This window comes from Anomaloglossus baeobatrachus, chromosome 3 (assembly GCF_048569485.1).
Source record: "Anomaloglossus baeobatrachus isolate aAnoBae1 chromosome 3, aAnoBae1.hap1, whole genome shotgun sequence".
Lineage (NCBI taxonomy): Eukaryota > Metazoa > Chordata > Amphibia > Anura > Aromobatidae > Anomaloglossus > Anomaloglossus baeobatrachus.
The window spans coordinates 507,979,296-507,998,740 of NC_134355.1; the positions used below are offsets into that span (position 1 = coordinate 507,979,296).

At 50.0% G+C, this 19,445-nt stretch overlaps 1 protein-coding gene across 1 annotated transcript in view; it reads left to right on the top strand.

Moving 5' to 3' along the window:
* Positions 1-19,445, top strand: part of VEPH1 (ventricular zone expressed PH domain containing 1) — a 755,777-nt gene that overhangs the window by 478,656 nt on the left and 257,676 nt on the right. Inside the window, exon 9 of the mRNA XM_075340702.1 lies at positions 13,051-13,439. Within this exon, the coding sequence (XP_075196817.1) occupies positions 13,051-13,439 (389 nt within the window). The remainder of the gene's footprint in view (positions 1-13,050; positions 13,440-19,445) is intronic.

Below are 19,445 nucleotides of genomic sequence, written 5' to 3' on the forward strand. Positions count from 1 at the left end.
TGTGCAGCATGGAGGATGGAGCACGATGGGGGGTGCGCAGCATGGGAGATGTAGCATGATGGGGGGTGCACAGCATGGGGGATGGAGCACGATGGGGGGTGTGCAGCATGGGGGATGGAGCGCGATGGGGGGTGCGCAGCATATCAGATGGAGCACAATGGGGGGTACGCAGCATGTCGGATTGAGCACGATGGGGGGTGCGCAGCATGGGGGATGGAGCACGATAGGTGGTGCGCAGCATGACTTGGAGTACAATAGGGGGTGCGCAGCATGGGGGATGGAGCACGATGGGGGGTGCGCAGCATGGGGGATGAAGCACGATGGGGGGTGCGCAGCATGGGGGATGGAGCACGATGGGGGTGTGCAGCATGGAGGATGGAGCATGATGGGGGGTGCGCAGCATGGGGGATGGAGCACGATGAGGGGTGTGCAGCATGGGGGATGGAGCACGATGAGGGGTGTGCAGCATGGGGGTTGGAGTACAATAGGGGTGTGTGCAGCATGGAGGATGGAGCACGATGGGGGGTGTGCAGCATGGGGGATGAAGCACGATGGGGGGTGCGCAGCATGGGGGATGGAGCACGATAGGGGGTGCGCAGCATGGGGGTTGGAGTACAATAGGGGGTGCGCAGCATGGGAGATGTAGCACGATGGGGGGTGCGCAGCATGGGGGATGGAGCACGATGGGGGGTGTGCAGCATGGGTGATGGAGCACGATGCGCAGCATGGGGAATGGAACACGATGGGAAGTGCGCAGCATGGGGGATGGAGTACAATGAGGGGTGCGCAGCATGGGGGTTGGAGTACAATAGGGGGTGCGCAGCTTGGGGGATGGAGCACGATGGGGTGTGTGCAGCATGGAGGATGGAGCACGATGGGGGGTGTGCAGCATGGGGGATGGAGCACGATGGGGGGTGCGCAGCATGGGGGATGGAGCACGATGGGGGGTGCGCAGCATGTCGGATGGAGCACGATGAGGGGTGTGCAGCATGTCGGATAGAGCACGATGAGGGGTGCGCAGTATGGGGATGGAGCACGATGGGGGGTGCGCAGCATGGGGATGAGCACGATGCGGGATGCGCAGCATGTCGGATGGAGCACGATGGGGGGTGTGCAGCATGGGGGATGGAGCACGATGGGGGATGCGCAGCATGGGGGATGGAACACGAGGGGAGGTGCGCAGCATGGGGGATGGAGCACTATAGGGGGTGCGCAGCATCGGGGATGGAGCACGATGGGGGGTGCGCAGCATGGGGGATAGAGCACGATGGGGGGTGCGCAGCATGGGGGATGGAACACGATGGGAGGTGCGCAGCATGGGGGATGGAGCACGATGGAGGGTGGGCAGCATGGGGGATGAAGCACGATGGGGGTTGCGCAGCATGGGGGATGGAGCACGATGGGGGGTACGCAGCATGGGGGATGGAACACGATGGGAGGTGCGCAGCATGGGGGATGGAGCACGATGGGGGATGCGCAGCATGGGGGATGAAGCACGATGGGGGGTGCGCAGCATGGGGGATGGAGCATGATGGGGGGTGCGCAGCATGGGGGATGAAACATGATGGGGGGTGCGCAGCATGGGGGATGGAGCACGATAGGGGGTGCGCAGCATCGGGATGGAGCACGATGGGGGGTGCGCAGCATGGGGGATGGAGCACGATGGGGGGTGCGCAGCATGGGGGATGGAACACGATGGGAGGTGCGCAGCATGGGGGATGGAGCACAATGCGCAGCATTGGGAATGGAACACGATGGGAGGTGCGCAGCATGGGGGATGGAGCACGATGAGGGGTGCGCAGCATGGGGGTTTGAGTACAAGAGGGGGTGTGCAGCATGGGGGATGGAGCACGATGGGGTGTGTGCAGCATGGAGGATGGAGCACGATGGGGGTGCGCAGCATGGGGGATGGAGCACGATGGGGGGTGCGCAGCATGTCGGATGGAGCACGATGAGGGGTGCGCAGCATGTTGGATGGAGCACGATGAGGGGTGCGCAGTATGGTGGATGGTTTACGATGGGGGGTGCGCAGTATGGGGGATGGAGCACGATGGGGGGTGCGCAGCATGGGGGATGGAGCACGATGGGGGATGCGCAGCATGTCGGATGGAGCACGATGGGGGGTGTGCAGCATGGGGGATGGAGCACGATGGGGGGTGCGCAGCATGGGGGATGGAACACGAGGGGAGGTGCGCAGCATGGGGGATGGAGCACTATAGGGGGTGCGCTGCATCGGGGATGGAGCACGATGGGGGGTGCGCAGCATGGGGGATGGAGCACGATGGGGGGTGCGCAGCATGGGGGATGGAATATGATGGGAGGTGCGCAGCATGTGGGATGGAGCACGATGGAGGGTGGACAGCATGGGGGATGAAGCACGATGGGGGTTGCACAGCATGGGGGATGGAGCACGATGGGGGGTACGCAGCATGGGGGATGGAGCACGATGGGGGGTGCGCAGCATGGGGGATGGAACACGATGGGAGGTGCACAGCATGTGGGATGGAGCACGATGGAGGGTGGGCAGCATGGGGGATGAAGCACGATGGGGGTTGCGCAGCATGGGGGATGGAGCACGATGGGGGGTACGCAGCATGGGGGATGGAACATGATGGGAGGTGCGCAGCATGGGGGATGGAGCACGATGGGGGATGCGCAGCATGGGGGATGAAGCACGATGGGGGGTGCGCAGCATGGGGGATGGAGCATGATGGGGGGTGCGCAGCATGGGGGATGAAACATGATGGGGGGTGCGCAGCATGGGGGATGGAGCACGATGGGGGGTGCGCAGCATGGGGGATGGAGCACGATGGGGGGTGCGCAGCATGGGGGATGGAACACGATGGGAGGTGCGCAGCATGGGGGATGGAGCACGATGGAGGGTGGGCAGCATGGGGGATGAAGCACGATGGGGGGTGCGCAGCATGGGGGATGGAGCACGATGGGGGTACGCAGCATGGGGGATGGAACACGATGGGAGGTGCGCAGCATGGGGGATGGAGCACGATGGGGGATGCGCAGCATGGGGGATGAAGCACGATGGGGGGTGCGCAGCATGGGGGATGGAGCATGATGGGGGGTGCGCAGCATGGGGGATGGAACACGATGGGAGGTGCGCAGCATGGGGGATGGAGCACGATGGGGGTGCGCAGCATGGGGGATGGAGCACGATGGGGGATGCGCAGCATGGGGGAAGGAGCACGATGGAGGGTGCAGCATGGGGGATGGAACACGATGGGGGGTGCACACCTCCCCCAAAACACATACACACCGCCACACGCGCACCGCACAACAAACCACACACACACTGGGAACCACAAACACCGCCCTACACAGACACTCACACACACACAGACAACGCCGCACACACACACACAACACTCAACACACAAACACCGCGACATACATAAATATACGCACATACCACGCAACACACACACTGCACAAAACATACCTCCCACCAAAACACACACACGCACTCCACACCCACACAAACCGCGCAACACACACAGCACCACACACAGAGAACGCTGCAGACACACAGCGCTGCACGAACAACGCAACACACACAACGCAACACACATACAACACCGCTCTCACACACCCCCACACCCAGACAACACCCAGAACATTTACAGCGCCTACACAAACACTTGGCAACTACACACAACATCATATATATATATATATATATATATATATATATAACAAAAATCATACATTAACTACACAATACGTAAATTCTAGAATACCCGATGCGTTAGAATCGGGCCACCTTCTAGTAGCTTGCATAAAGGCTGTCAGGGCCAGGCGGACGGGCAGACCCAGGAGGTGGATCCACTGGGCCGAACTCCAAGATGGTGGTAAGGAGTCCGGTAGCTGAAGCACTATAGGCAGCTGAACAGTCCGTGCATATGAGGATAACGGAGAAGTCCCTGGGACCACGGAGTCACTGATGGTAGTCCGGGTGACGCAGCTCAGGTTCGGAAGCCGAGATGATGTCAGGCGGGGTCCGGAACCTTTGGAGCGAGACGAGGGGTCACCGCAGGGATCCGAGATGGTGCGGACTGTCAGATGGTAGATGAACAGCGTGCGGGGTTTGGGATTCAGCAGGACTGGATGGCGAGGCAGGATCAGCTCTAGAAGAGAGATACGTGAGTATGGCAAAGCAACACCAGAAGACCTGACTCCTAGCTTGGAAAACACGAAGATCAGGCCCCGCCCCTTTGGACATTAAACCCCTTTATACCCTGTACCTGTTTGCATCATTTCCTGTTAATGGACGCTGGCCCTTTAAGAAAGGGTCAATGACCGCGCGCGCGCCCTAATGCGCATGCGCGCTGCCCGAGTGCCAGAAGCCAGAGCAGGAAGCTGCGAGGAGGAAGCAGCAGGGACGGCCTGGGGCTGAGAAGCCGACGAGCGCCGGGAGCGGGGGCCAGGACGCCGGGGACGTGCTGGCAATGGAGGCAGGAGAGCGGGGAGCGGCGGTGACCGGACCAAGGAACCGGGAAGCGAGGCAGGGGAGCCGGGGAGCGTGACAGGTGAGCCGGAGGGCAGCGCAGGGGACCCGGGGAGCGTGACAGTACCCCCCCCCACGCCCCCCTCCCCGCAACCGGGACAGGAAGGCACGGATCAGCGGAGTGCCCACATTCTCCCGAGGCTCCCAGGACCTATCCTCAGGACCATACCCAGCCCAGTCCACCAGGAAGAACTGTCGACCTCGTACGGTCTTCATGGCCACGATATCCCTTACCGCATAGATGTCGTCATCGGCAATAGGAGGAGGAGCCGAACTGGCAGCAGCGGAGAAGGGACCAAGTACAACCGGCTTGAGCAGGGAGACGTGGAAGGAATTGGGTATCCTCATCGTGGCCGGGAGCTGTAGCTTGTAGGAGACCTCATTGATCTTGTTGAGGACCTTAAACGGCCCGATGTAGCGAGGACCCAGCTTGTAGGATGGTATCTTCAATCGGACGTACTTGGAAGCAAGCCAGACTAGGTCTCCAGGAGAGAAACACGGAGGGTCCAGACGTCTCTTGTCTGCGTGTCTCTTCATCCGCAGGGAAGCACTCCCAAGGGACGCCTTGACAGAGTCCCAAATGGTAGCGAAGTCACGGGCTACAGTATCAGCAGCAGGGACATCCGAAGAAGGGGATATAGGCAATGGGACGGAGGGTTGAAGTCCGTAAACAACATGGAAGGGAGAGCTGGAGGACGACTCACTGATGTGGTGGTTATGGGAGAATTCAGCCCAAGGAAGAAGCGTGGACCAGTCGTCGTGATGGGCGTTGACATAGTGACGTAAGAAGGAGGTCAAGATTTGATTGACCCTCTCCACTTGGCCATTAGACTGAGGATGGTAGGCAGAGGAAAAGTCCAGAGTCACTCCCAGATGTTTGCAGAGCGCCCTCCAGAAGCGGGAGGTGAACTGAGTTCCTCTGTCGGACACGATGTGAGATGGAAAGCCATGCAAGCGGAAGATGTGCTATATGTAGGCTTCCGCGAGTTCCTGAGCAGAGGGCAGTCCAGCCATAGGGACGAAATGAGCCATTTTAGAGAACCGATCCACCACGACCCATATGACTGTGTGTCCGGAGGACAATGGCAAGTCCGTAATAAAGTCCATTGCTATGTGTTGCCACGGAACTGAGGGTATCGGCAGAGGCAGAAGACGGCCATATGGCAGGTGTTTGGGCGTCTTGTTCCTGGCACAAGAGGAGCAGGCAGAGACAAAAGCAGCGACGTCCGTGCGAAGGGATGGCCACCAGTAATGACGTACAATCGCACCCCATGTTCTCTTCTGGCCAGCATGACCGGCTGTTTTCGAGGCATGACCCCAGTGTAACACTCTTTGCCTGTCAGTCTCAGAGACATAGGTCTTCCCGGGCGGTATCTGGGCCAGGGTGACAGGAGCCACCGGAATGATTTTGCTAGGAGAGATGATGGGTTGGGTAGTCTCCTCCTCCTGCTCCATGGGCATGAAAGACCTAGACAAGGCATCAGCGCGTACATTCTTGTCCGCGGGTCGGAAATGTAGTTGGAAATCAAACCTGGCAAAGAATAAGGACCACCTGGCTTGCCGTGGGTTCAGTCGTTGAGCGGACTGCAGGTATTCCAGGTTCTTGTGGTCCGTATAAATAATCACGGGATACACTGCTCCTTCCAGAAGGTAGCGCCATTCTTCCAGAGCCAGTTTGACCGCCAATAGCTCTCGGTCACCGATGGTGTAGTTGCGTTCAGGCGCTGAGAAGCTCTTGGAGAAGAAACCGCAGGTCACCATCTTCCCGGAGGAGGACTTCTGCATGAGCACTGCTCCGGCTCCCGAGGAGGAGGCATCCACCTCCAAGGTGAACTGGCGGTTTAACTCCGGACGGTGGAGTACAGGAGAGGAGGCAAATGCCCGCTTCAGAGAGTCAAACGCGGCGTCGGCCGCAGGTGACCAGTCCTTTGGATTAGCCTCCTTTTTGGTCAAAGCGGAGAGAGAAGCAGTCAGGGCAGAGAAGTGAGGGATAAACTGGCGGTAGTAGTTGGCGAATCCCAGGAAACGTTGGATTGCCTTCAGTCCAGAAGGAGGAGGCCAGTTGAGGATGGAGGAGACCTTCTTTGGATCCATTTGCAGTCCGGTATCAGAGATGATGTACCCCAGGAAGGGGAGAGAAGGCTGCTCAAAGACACACTTCTCGTACTTGGCGTAGAGACGATTCTCTCTCAGTCTTTGTAGAACCAGCTGTACGTTCTCTCTGTGGGTCTGGAGGTCCGGAGAGAAGACAAGGATGTCATCCAGATACACTACTACACAAACGTAAAGAAGGTCTCGGAAAATGTCGTTCACCAATTCTTGGAAGACTGCTGGTGCGTTACACAGGCCGAAGGGCATCACGCAGTATTCATAGTGCCCATCGCGAGTGTTGAACGCGGTCTTCCATTCGTCCCCAGAGCAGATGCGTACCAGATTGTAAGCACCCCGAAGATCCAGCTTGGTGAACACACGAGCTCCTCTAAGTCGGTCAAACAATTCGGGGATGAGCGGCAGAGGGTACTTGTTTTTTACGGTGATTTGATTCAATCCCCGGTAATCAATGCATGGGCGTAAGTCGCCTTCTTTCTTCTTGACGAAGAAGAAGCCTGCTCCCGCAGGAGAGGAGGACCTCCGAATGAATCCCCTTGCCAGGCTCTCTGTGATGTAGGCAGACATGGCCCTTGTTTCGGCTGGAGACAACGGATATATCCGTCCTCGAGGTGGTGTTGTTCCTGGGAGCAGGTCGATGGCGCAATCGTAAGGACGATGCGGCGGAAGTACCTCAGATTCCTTTTTGTCAAAAACGTCTGCGAAGGACCAATAGGCCGAGGGCAGTCCCGGTAGGTTCTCTGGAACCGGAGGTCGTCGGATGGGTTGTATGGACTTCAGACACTTCTCATGGCACGAAGAGCCCCATCGGGTGATTTCGCCAGTGCCCCAGCTGACTGATGGTTCGTGTGTCCGCAACCAGGGAAGTCCCAGCAGGATTTGATGGGACATGTGTGGAAGGACGTAGAGAGCGATGTTCTCGGTGTGCAGGGCACCGATACGCAGTTCGACCGGCCTGGTGATCCAGGAGATGGTGTCAGAGAGGGGTCTCCCATCCACAGAGGCAATCACCAGGGGCTTGTCGAGTGGAGTAACAGGCACCTGGTACTTGTCCACCGTGGCCTGCTGGATGAAATTGCCTGCTGCTCCGGAATCGAGGTATGCCTCAGCGGTGAACCGCGTCTCTCCCGTTGTCACTTGCACAGTCCAGGTAACCAGGTCTGAGAGAGTCCCAGCACCTAGGGTGGCCTCTCCTACCAACCCTAGGCTTTGGCGTTTCCCGACCTCTCAGGACAAGAGCGTAGGAGGTGTGTGCCCTCTCCGCAGTAAAAGCAGAGACCTTTGGCGAGCCGCTCTGCTCGACGTTGTTCAGACTGTCGTACTCGGTCGATCTGCATGGGCTCGTGGACGGGATTCCCAGCTGTTGATGACTGTAATACGGAGGGCTTCTGCGGAGGAGAGGAATGCCGTACCGGACGTCTCTCACGAGACAGCTCTTTGGATCGCTCCTGAAAACGAATGTCCACTCGAGTCGCTAGGGTAATTAGGGCATCCAGAGTGGGCGGCACGTCACGACCCGCCAGCTCATCTTTGATGCGACCCGAGAGTCCTTCCCAGAAGGCGGCTGTTAGGGCCTCGTTATTCCACCCGAGTTCTGACGCCAAAGTACGGAAACGGATGGCGTATTGACCCACCGTCAGTGTTCCTTGACGTAACCGGAGAAGGGATGAAGCAGACGCAGAGGCGCGTCCCGGCTCATCAAAGGTGCTGCGAAAGGCCTGCAGGAACTCTTGAAGATCCTTGGTCATGGGGTCCTCCTTCTCCCACAAGGGGTTCATCCATGCCAGTGCCTCGCCCTCCAGGTGAGACATTATGAAGGCGACCTTGGCTTGGTCGGAGGCAAACAAATGTGGCAGCTGCGTAAAATGAAGGGTACATTGGTTTATGAAGCCCCTGCAGGTCTTGGAATCTCCGGCATAACGGGGTGGTGAAGCCAAACGGAGTCTGGAAGCATCCGAAGAGACTGCCACGGGTGCGGGAGCCGTGGATTGACTAGTGGAGACCTGGGACGCAGAAGATGGGACCGAGGCTTGTAGCGTGGTCAGGCGGGCGTCCACGGAAGTCATAAAGTTCAGCATGCGGGTCTGGACTTCACGCTGGCGTTGGAGTTCCTCTTGCAAGGCCGGTAGTGCTGCAGCGGGATCCATGGCCTGATCTTACTGTCAGGGCCAGGCGGACGGGCAGACCCAGGAGGTGGATCCACTGGGCCGAACTCCAAGATGGTGGTAAGGAGTCCGGTAGCTGAAGCACTATAGGCAGCTGAACAGTCCGTGCATATGAGGATAACGGAGAAGTCCCTGGGACCACGGAGTCACTGATGGTAGTCCGGGTGACGCAGCTCAGGTTCGGAAGCCGAGATGATGTCATGCGGGGTCCGGAACCTTTGGAGCGAGACGAGGGGTCACCGCAGGGATCCGAGATGGTGCGGACTGTCAGATGGTAGATGAACAGCGTGCGGGGTTCGGGATTCAGCAGGACCGGATGGCGAGGCAGGATCAGCTCTAGAAGAGAGATACGTGAGTATGGCAAAGCAACACCAGGAGACCTGACTCCTAGCTTGGAAAACACGAAGATCAGGCCCCGCCCCTTTGGACATTAAACCCCTTTATACCCTGTACCTGTTTGCATCATTTCCTGTTAATGGACGCTGGCCCTTTAAGAAAGGGTCAATGACCGCGCGCGTGCCCTAATGCGCATGCGCGCTGCCCGAGTGCCAGAAGCCAGAGCAGGAAGCTGCGAGGAGGAAGCAGCAGGGACGGCCTGGGGCTGAGAAGCCGACGAGCGCCGGGAGCGGGGGCCAGGACGCCGGGGACGTGCTGGCAATGGAGGCAGGAGAGCGGGGAGCGGCGGTGACCGGACCAAGGAACCGGGAAGCGAGGCAGGGGAGCCGGGGAGCGTGACAGGTGAGCCGGAGGGCAGCGCAGGGGACCCGGGGAGCGTGACAAAGGCCAAGACAGGGAATGCAGCAACCGGTTAAGGGAGATTTTAGGATAGTTAGAGTATGTCAGAACTCACAGCTCAAAAGTATAGACAGTAAGACAAAGTCCTAAAACAGTTTAATAACTGCAGCAGTGAAGAAGAGGAGTGTAGTAGTCTGTGAATAATAATACAAACTTTCATTGAGAGATGAACAGAGAGATAGAGGAGGTGCCAGCAGCAGTGTCAGTGTGTCAGTGTGTTTGATCAGTAATATGGTGTAGCTGGCATCTGTCTTGCTTTTCAGTTACAATTACACATTTCTTTAATCCTAACACTAGAACTACTGGACTCGTGACACCTATATAGAAATACATGGTGCAAAGTAGTCAAAATGACTACCTCAGTAGTTCTAGTGTTAAAAGACAATAAAAATGATGCAAGACATTAATATTTACAGAAAAAAACCTGAAATCAATGTCAGACGCTGTGCTTGCTTGTCACAATAAATTGCCCTGAGGAGTTTTTGCATTTCCTATGCATTGTTTTTTTCTGAAGGAGGAATAATTATTTTTTTTAAAAAATACAAAATTAAGTTCCAAAGCGCAGAAAGTGTACATTTCAGAATTTTTTTTTCACAACTAGTTACATATCACACGCCACACCAATCCAATGCAATGTTGCAGATGCCGAAATTTTGTTTTTTTTACCTACCTAGCATTTTTTATTTTGTCATTTCTGGGAAGACCTTGTATTTTGTTGAAAAATTTGATTTTTTTTTAAAGAAGATATTAAATTGTGCAAGTCAAGTTTTGCACACTTGTTTTTCTAGTTCAAGTGGACAACCATAAAATAAGGCCTGGTGCAATTTTCCTTTCTGCACATTAACCTTTCTACCTAACATATCTTATTGAGTCCTTTTGGACAAGGGTTGAATAACTGGAGTTGAAAAGATAGCCAAAGGTTAATGGATGCGATAGTGTCAAAGAAACAAAAACATACCCAGGGTAAGAATGTAGGAGATGCCAACAGCAGCACAAGCACCACTGGCAGCAGTCATCGAGGCAATAGTACTACCCAATGGAGGCTAGAACTAGCCTTGTTGACCTCTGGCAAGTTTATGTGTGAGGAGGAAGTGGAGAGCATTGTGGAATACATGGCACATCACTCGTTTCTGTAACAGCGGGATGATTTTACTGTTAACTGCAACCCTGGAAGTTTAAAGGCCACTTTGCACACTACAATATATCTTACGATGTGTCGGCGGGGTCACGTCGTAAGTGATGCACATCCGGCATCGTAAGGTACATTGTAGTGTGTAACAGTTACGTGCAATTGCGAATGAACGGTAAAACGTTCATCGCACGCACGTCGTTCATTCCTCATGAATTGAACGTCAGGTTGTTCATCGTACCCGGGGTAGCACACATCGCAGTGTGTGACACCCCGGGAACGATGAACAGATCTTACCTGCGTCCTGCGGCTCCCGGCCAGCAATGCGGAAGGAAGGAGGTGGGCAGGATGTTTACGTCCCGCTCATCTCTGTCCCTCCGCTTCTATTGGCCGTCTGCCGCGTGACGTCGATGTGACGCCGAACGTCCCTCCCACTCCAGGAAGTGGACGTTCGCCGCCCACATCGAGGTCATATGGACGGGTAAGTACGTGTGACGGGGTTAATCGTTTGTGCGGCACATTCAACAAAATTGAACGTGCCGCACATACGATGGGGGCGGTTACGATCGCATACGATATCGTATGCAGAATCGTAACATGTAAAGCAGGCTTAAGTCAGTGTTCTACACAGAATGGTTGGTATGATCACAAATAGCTGAAGCTTCATCAGACATCATTTTTTGTTGAGTACTATTCATGGTCAATTGCTATGAGCAGCTTGCTAAAAAATCGTGGAGAAGTGTCCAATATTGACCTCAGTGTTAGATCAAAATTGGCAGTGCAAGTCTATAGGTCCATGAAAAAAATCAGACAGCAATTAATATCTGGGTATCTGAGTGTGGTCTGATTGTCACTGACTGTTAGGAGAAAGTGGATACACTTTTTTGTTACAAAGGTGAAAAATGTTATTAAATGGGTTCCTGGTTGCTACCAGGTTACCATCCATTTCTATGATGAGGTCACTTTACCATTACTAAAGGGTGCTTTACACACTGTGACATCGCTAACGATATATCGTCGGCATCACGTCGTTAGTGACGCATATCCGGCGTCGTTAGCTGTATCGCAGCGTGTGACACCAAGGAGCGACGATAAACGATCGCAAAAACGTCAAAAAGCGTTGATTGTTGACACGTGGCTCCTTTTCAAAATATCGGTGATGGTGCAAGCTGCACCATTCGTTCGTCGTTCCTGCAGCGTCATTCGTCATTCGTTCGTCGTTCCTGCAGCGTCACAGATCGCTATATGTGACACTGAAGGAACGACGAACATCTCCTTACCTGCGTCCACCGGCAATGAGGAAGTAAGGAGGTGGGCGGCATGTTCCGGCCGTTCATCTCCGCCCCTCCTCTGCTATTGGGCAGCCGCTTAGTGACGCCGCAGTGACGTCACTATGACGCCGAATGCACCTCCCCCTTGAAGGAGGGATTGTTCGGCGCTCACAGCGACGTTGCTAAAAAGGTATGTGCTTGTGACGCTGCCTTAGCGATAATGTTTGCTACGGCAGCGATCACCAAATGTCGCACGAACGACGGTGGACGGTGGCGGGTGATATCGCTAGCGATGTTGCAGCGTATAAAGCACCCTTAAGGCTATGTTTCTATAAAAGACATTAAAAGAGGTTGGATACAGTTCTAGGAGACCTCAGAGCATCAAACAAATGATTTCAAGGCAACTGTAGTACCTGTGATTTGCGGAGAATAAATTTTGAAAAATTCAAAGTAAATTTCAAAAGATTTGATTTTCTCTATTCAGAATCGTTTCACTGAAACCTATTTATCAATCAGCTTAGCTTTTCCTACTCTATAACATTGTGCTTGCAGATCAGACTACTTGTTTCAGCATAGGAGGTTTCCGTAACTTATGTTTTGCATAATTGAAGTCTTGCAACTATAGTGATCCATATGGCAATCTATTTCATTACGCAAACGCTTTTTTTTTCTTTTAATGTTTAGTGATCCTATACCAAAAAAGGTGATGAACCTCAACGATAATCCTGCATACAATACAGTTGGATAGTCCCTATAGTTATGGATGAAAGCACTGTTATTTCTTGATGTTAATATGTAATTCAAAGTTTGAACCTTTAATTCACTTTTCAATCTAGCTTTATAGACTGACATGTATTGAACAAATGGCTTTACAGTCACGTGCAAATACATACAAAATTAGACATTAGAAGACATAAGTAAAGAGGAATAGATGTTTTAGCCTAAAATGTATCCGTATTAAAAATGTGCAAATACATTGCTTAATGTGGCTCATAATGCATTTTGCTCTTATACTTCACCTTAGATATCCTTTGAATATTCATATGTGGGTTTTTTTTACAGGTCAAAACATTTGGCACTGAATTCAACAAGCAAAAAATGCTTGAATTTGGATAGTAGACAAGACACTGAATATAATGAAGTTCTTGGTCTAATGTCTTTTTCGCATATGTTTCTGAATCAAGATGATGAAAGATTACCATCTGGCTTAGACATTCTCAACTCCCAGGTGGAAACAAATTCAACTTTAGACCCACTGAAGAACTGTATAGAGGCAAAAGGTGTAACCGAGCCAAATCAAGAAAGCCAAAGTACCTTTGAAATAATTAAAGAATCCCATAATGAACATGATAAACTTTATTTGCATCTGAAACAAAACATAAGTAAAGTAAAACCCTATGTTGCTGAAATGGGGAAGAAAATTCCTGTGCCTTATCAGTGTGTCATTGAAGGTAAGAATCCACATCATTCTGAAATACAAGCGCTGTTTCGAACTGTGACCATAATGATGGATCACACAATCCAATAAATTCTGATAAATCCTCTTGACAAATAATTAGGTTTAAGTTTTTTTGGGGATCCTTTCTTTTTGCTATACTTTTTTTTTTGTCAAAACATTGATATGTTGTAACAAGTAATTGTGGAGCAGTGGGTCATATAAGTTCACAGAATGGAACAATTAAGTACTGAAATGCATAATATGGAGAAATGATCTATATTCAGTTTGAAGCTCATTCATTTCTATAATGCCTCAGTAAGAAATATCAGCATTGTTGTTAAAGGGAATCTATCACAACTAAGGATGAGGGAAACCAAATGGTAAAATTAGAAGTTCATACCGGACTCTGGGTGTCCGTAGCTCAAACTTTTTACAGAGGTTTGTTGAAAAGCTGCAGCATAGCCAATTAACAAGCTTTTCCACATGCGGCAGGTGCCTGTACATTACTGTGAACAAAATAATGAAAAAAATTATCTCTGTGTGTGACAGGGCCTTTAGTGTGTCTGTGTATTTATTTCTATTAAAGTATTTTTTCTCTATGTGGTGTCTTTTTTTTAACCCTTTATTGGAAATTCTTAATGGCCGGGTCAAACTTGCCTGACATTAACAATCTCTGGCTTAATACTAGCTAGTAAAACAAAGCTAGTATTAACCCATTATTACCCAGCAAGCCACCCGTCACCAGGCCAGCTGGAAGAGTTGGATACAGCACCAGAAGATGGCACTTCTATGGAAGCGCCATTTTCTGGGGCAGCTGCATACTGCAATTCGCAAGGGAAACCTGTGCTGCGGATTCCAGTCCCCAGCTGCCTAGCTGTACCTGGGTGGATACAAAAATGGAGCGAAGCCCATGTCATTTTTTTTTTGTTAATTATTTCATGAAATTCATGCTCCATTTACTAGTGTATGCAGGAGAGCAGACCGCAGCTGCAGAACTACAAGGCTCAGCATACTCCATCCAGCACTGTATGGAGTTTTTTGCCCCCCCAAAAAATTACGTGGGCTTCGCCAGGTACAGCTAGCCAGGTACAGCAGGCAGCTACAGGCTGCCCCCAACCCCCAGCTGCCTATTTGTACCCAGCTGGGAACCAAAAATATAGGGAAGCCTTTTTTTTTTTTTTTAAATTATTTCATGAATTTCATGAAATAATTAAAAAAAAAATGACGTGGGCTTCGCCCAATTTTTGTGTCCGGCCAGGTACAACTAGGCAGCTGGGGATTGGAATCCACAGTGCAGGGTGCCCAAGCTTTCTGGGCACTCCTGCTGCGAATTGCAGTCCGCAGCCACCCCAGAAAATGGTGCTTTCATAGAAGCACCATCTTCTGGTGCTGTTTCAAACTCTTCCAGCTGCCTTGGTGACGGGTGGCTTGCTGGGTAATAATGGGGTTAAGGCTAGCTGTATATTATCAACTGGCCCTAAGCCCGAAATTCATGGTGTCACGCCAATATTAGACATGGCCAACATGAATTTCTAGTACAGATAAAAAAAAAACACAACATGCTGAAAAATATTTTTATTAGAAATAAAACACAATACAATTAGTGACTCCATCTTTATTGAAATAAAGAACCCCCATCCGCAGTAATCCTGGGTCAAGGGTCCCGCGTCATCCAATCCGGATCCAATATCATCTGATCGGTTTGCTGGAGGGCAAAGCGATCAGATGATGTGTCAGGTTCAAGGGCCTGAATCACATGACACAGCAGCTGATTGCATAAACGGCTTTTATACAATCAGCTGATACATGAGTGCAAAAAAAAACTACACACTTCTGTACAGACTCCTGTCCGACAGCAGCAGCTGATAGTTTAGCCGGCCGGGCGGTAAAAAGCCGACTTATAGTGTCAGCTGATTCCGTCAGGTGACCGCATCAGCTCATCGTCACCAGGTCTGAAAGAGAGAAAAGGGAAGAGAGAGAGGAAGAGAGAGAAGAGAGAGAAGAGAGGAGAGAAGAGAGAGGAGAGAGATGGAGAGAGGGGAGAGAGAGAGGAGAGAGGGGAAAGAGAGAAGAGAGAGGGGGGAGAGAGAAGAGAGAGGGAGAAGAGAGAGAAGAGAGAGAGAAAAGAGAGAAGAGAGAGAGAGAGAAGGGAGAGAGAGAGAGAAGGGATAGAGAGAGAGAAGAGAGAGAAGAGAGAGAGGAGAGAGCAATGCAGCCTCATTCCGTGAACTGCTCCAATTTTAGTGGTATGTCCCGCGGCTTACCGCTGATGTCCGGTTCCTCCCCTCAGTGCATAATTAAATTAAATTATAATTATAAATAAATAATAATTATAATTTAAAATTAAAAATAAATTAAATTAAATTCTTTATTGGGACAGCCTTGACTCAAACTTGTGAACTAATTCTCCTTAGACGACATCTCTACCCATTGAACCACTGCCTCTAATGAAAAACATGGGAAGATTTGGTAATCTTGACCTCTGTATTGCAGTAGAGAATCCAGAAGTGGATTATTCAGCTACAAAGAGGAGAGAGAGAGAGAGAAAAAGACAAAAAGAGAGAAAAAGAGAGAGAAAAAGAGAGAGAGGAGAGAGAGAGAAGAGAGAAAGAGAAGAGAGAAGAGAGAGAAGAAAGAGAGGAGAGAGCTTCATTCCATGAACTGATCCGATTTTAGAGGTGTGTCCCTTGGCTCACAGCTGATGTCCGACTCCTCCCCTCAGTGCATAATTAAATTAAATTATAATTATAAATAAATAATATAGGTAAGGATGGTTGACCTAAGGAAGATCAACATCCAGCACCGCGGAGCACCATCACGTGTTTTCTCAACGCAGTGATTCTAGAGCAATGCCCCCTGGGAAATATGCAAAACAAGGAAGCCGCGGAGACACCATCACATGTTTCTCAACACTGGCAGGTAACTAGCCAGGTCATTCACCAGGAAGGAAAAACCACGGGAAGGGCAGTCTCCGGTCATGGAAACCACCTTAGCCAAAACATGGTATAAACTGACTAGTGGGAGCAATGCCTAGTAGAAGACTATATAGGTAAGGATGATTGACCTAAGGGAGATCAACATCCAGCACCGCGGAGCACCATCATCGGCTAGCAATGTTGAGCGCGATAGCATCCGCCCCCGTCGTACGTGCGATATTGTGTGATTGCTGCCGTAGCGAACATTATTGCTATGGCAGCGTCACACGCACATACCTGCTCTGCGACGTCGCTCTGGCCGGCGATCCGCCTCCTTTCTAAGGGGGCGGTTCGTGTGGTGTCACAGCTACGTCACACGGCAGGCGTCCAATAGAAGCGGAGGGCGGGAGATGAGCGGGACATAACATCCCGCCCACCTCCTTCCTTCCGCATTGCTGGTGGAGGCAGGTAAGGAGATGTTCATCGCTCCTGCGGTGTCACACACAGCGATGTGTGGTGCCGCAGGAACGACGAACAACATCGCTAATAAGCAGAAAACATTTTTTGTTTCAGGATGACCTCTCTGCGGCAAACGATTTTGACCGCTTTTGCGATCGTTTAAGGTCGCTCATAAGTGTCACACACTGCGATATCGTTAATGACGTCGGATGTGCGTCACAAACACCGTGACCCCGTTAATTCATTAACGATATCGTAGTGTGTAAAGCCGGCTTAAGATTTTGCATAATCACAGCAGAAAACTAAAGTAAAATCTCGTAAGCTTTACATAATACAAGTGGTGATACTTTCAGCCCAAAGATTATACTACAATTAGAAACCAGAGAAAGATATATATATATATCATAGTACTGGCAATGGGAAAAGCCAATGAGCGATTTTATCATTTCTCAGAAACTGAGCAACACTAACCGTCTTGGACAATTGCTGTTAAATATTTTTGTCTTTTCATTTTTAGCAACTATCTCAAAAAGTTGGCTGGATTTCTAGAAAAATTTCAATATACTTTTTGTTTATTTTTTTATTTTTTGTACTTTTGGTCTGGCAAAGTTTCAAAGCTTTTATTCTGGTGAAATTTCTTGGAAATTCCTTCAACAAACATCTCATAGCATATAGTTTGACTGATGTACATGACTCATTGGAAATATATTTAAGAACCAGGAGGTACATGGATTACAGTGGGGAAACAGCAGAACTTCGCTCTAGCTGACAATAGATGAATTATTATTTTTAGCTGAATATAATGAATTTTTCCACATGAGACGTTGAACAAATTTTGTTGTTTATGTATTTTTCACCTAAAACATTAAAAGCCATGTGGATTTAGATTAATTGCTACACTAATTCATGTTTAAGTATTGTTCTGCATTCTATAATTATTATTATTATTATTATTATTATATACACAGCACATTTTAGTAGCCATCCCAAAGATAAATGGAGGCTATCCACATTGATGTATTAATAAAGAGAGCAGAAAACGATTAAAGGACTGTGTCAATAATATAAAGTCATGGTTACAATTACAGTTTATAGCCAAAAGGTTTATTTAGGCATACTTACATTACCATTATTTTAGTGCCCTAAACAGTTTGATTATCCACCACTGCTGTCTGTCAATAATCCTTGAGGATAACACAATGTACATAGTGATGACATATTAGTTGATGGCAGCATCTTCTGATGCCATGATTGCAAATCATCAGCAAACAGTAATGAGAAACTGAGAAGACTAGCATTGTAAGACCAGTGTTAAATATAGGGACCCCCATACAGCAGTACGAATAGTCATACTGGGCATACCTTAGCCCAGATTGGTCAATAAGACCATTGCACAGACTCAAAAAGACATATGAAAAATAAAAGAACAAGAGACATAAAGTGCCAAAAAAGTAAATATAATTTTATTATAATTTTTTATGTGCAACCAGCAAAAAAAGGAGATAAAAATACAAAGGGATGTGAGACACTTAACAGGACAGCAGCACAAATTGTTTCAGAGTAATAACGATTTAGCATAAACAAACCATAGGGGTAAAACATTAGGGGACAAGTAGGGGACAAGTTCACAAGGGCAATGTATAAAAAGTGCAAGTGCATGCAATAAATACATATATATATATAAATAAGCCCTCCCAAAACACCCTTCTTAGGTCAAAAAATCAGGTCAAGTAACATGATGGTAAAAATTGTAACAAAATAAAGTGGCCAGTGTGTCTAAAGTGGCCAGTGCAAAGTCCTGAATATGTGAGAAAAGAGCTCCCCCATACCCCACCAACGTACGTTTCGCCTCTATGGGATGAAGTGCCCAAATCCGGCTTCCTCAGGGAAGAAGAAGGCAGCGCCATGCTCGTTGTAACCAGGGCTTCATTAATATGGTGTGCCCGTTGACTTCTGCATGCATCACTTCCTTCAATGATGTGCACACACGTCAGTGGTGTCATGGTGGAGGCGGGCCAGCCGTCGGGCGGCACCACGCATGCGCAAGAGCGGGGACGCGTAATCCCGCTCCTGCGAAAACGCGTCCACCATAGCGACGGCAGGCACGCCAACAACAGGAGGACATGGGCGTGCTGCGCATGCAGAAGTGTGTAAGCATAAATAAATGTGCACTGAAAGGCTGAACCGTAACTTTCTACAGGATTGAGTAAGGAAATTCTAAGCGGCAAAAGTACAAAGAACAGAAACAGTATAGTCATAACGACAATTCAAGGACCATATCTGGTATTCTTATTATCTTGATAGTTGTCACAACACAATAAATCCATAGAAAAGGTAAAGGTCCAGACCAGTTTCACAGAGAGACAAAAATCCAGGCAGGCGGAATACTAAAAAATGTATGCAAAAACATAGGGGTTACAAAACTGGACACAAGAGGTAATTGTATAAGCTCTTATAAATTAATAAAGAACACCGGAGCAAGGCATTAAGAAAAAAGAGAGAAGGGGAAAGAACAGCAGTGAAGAATATGATTAAAAACAATAATAAAAGATAAAAACTCACAATCCCTAAAATAATTATAAAATCAACCCGGTGATGAAAAAGCATGGGACCATACATGGCAAAGGAACGGGGCAAAACTTATT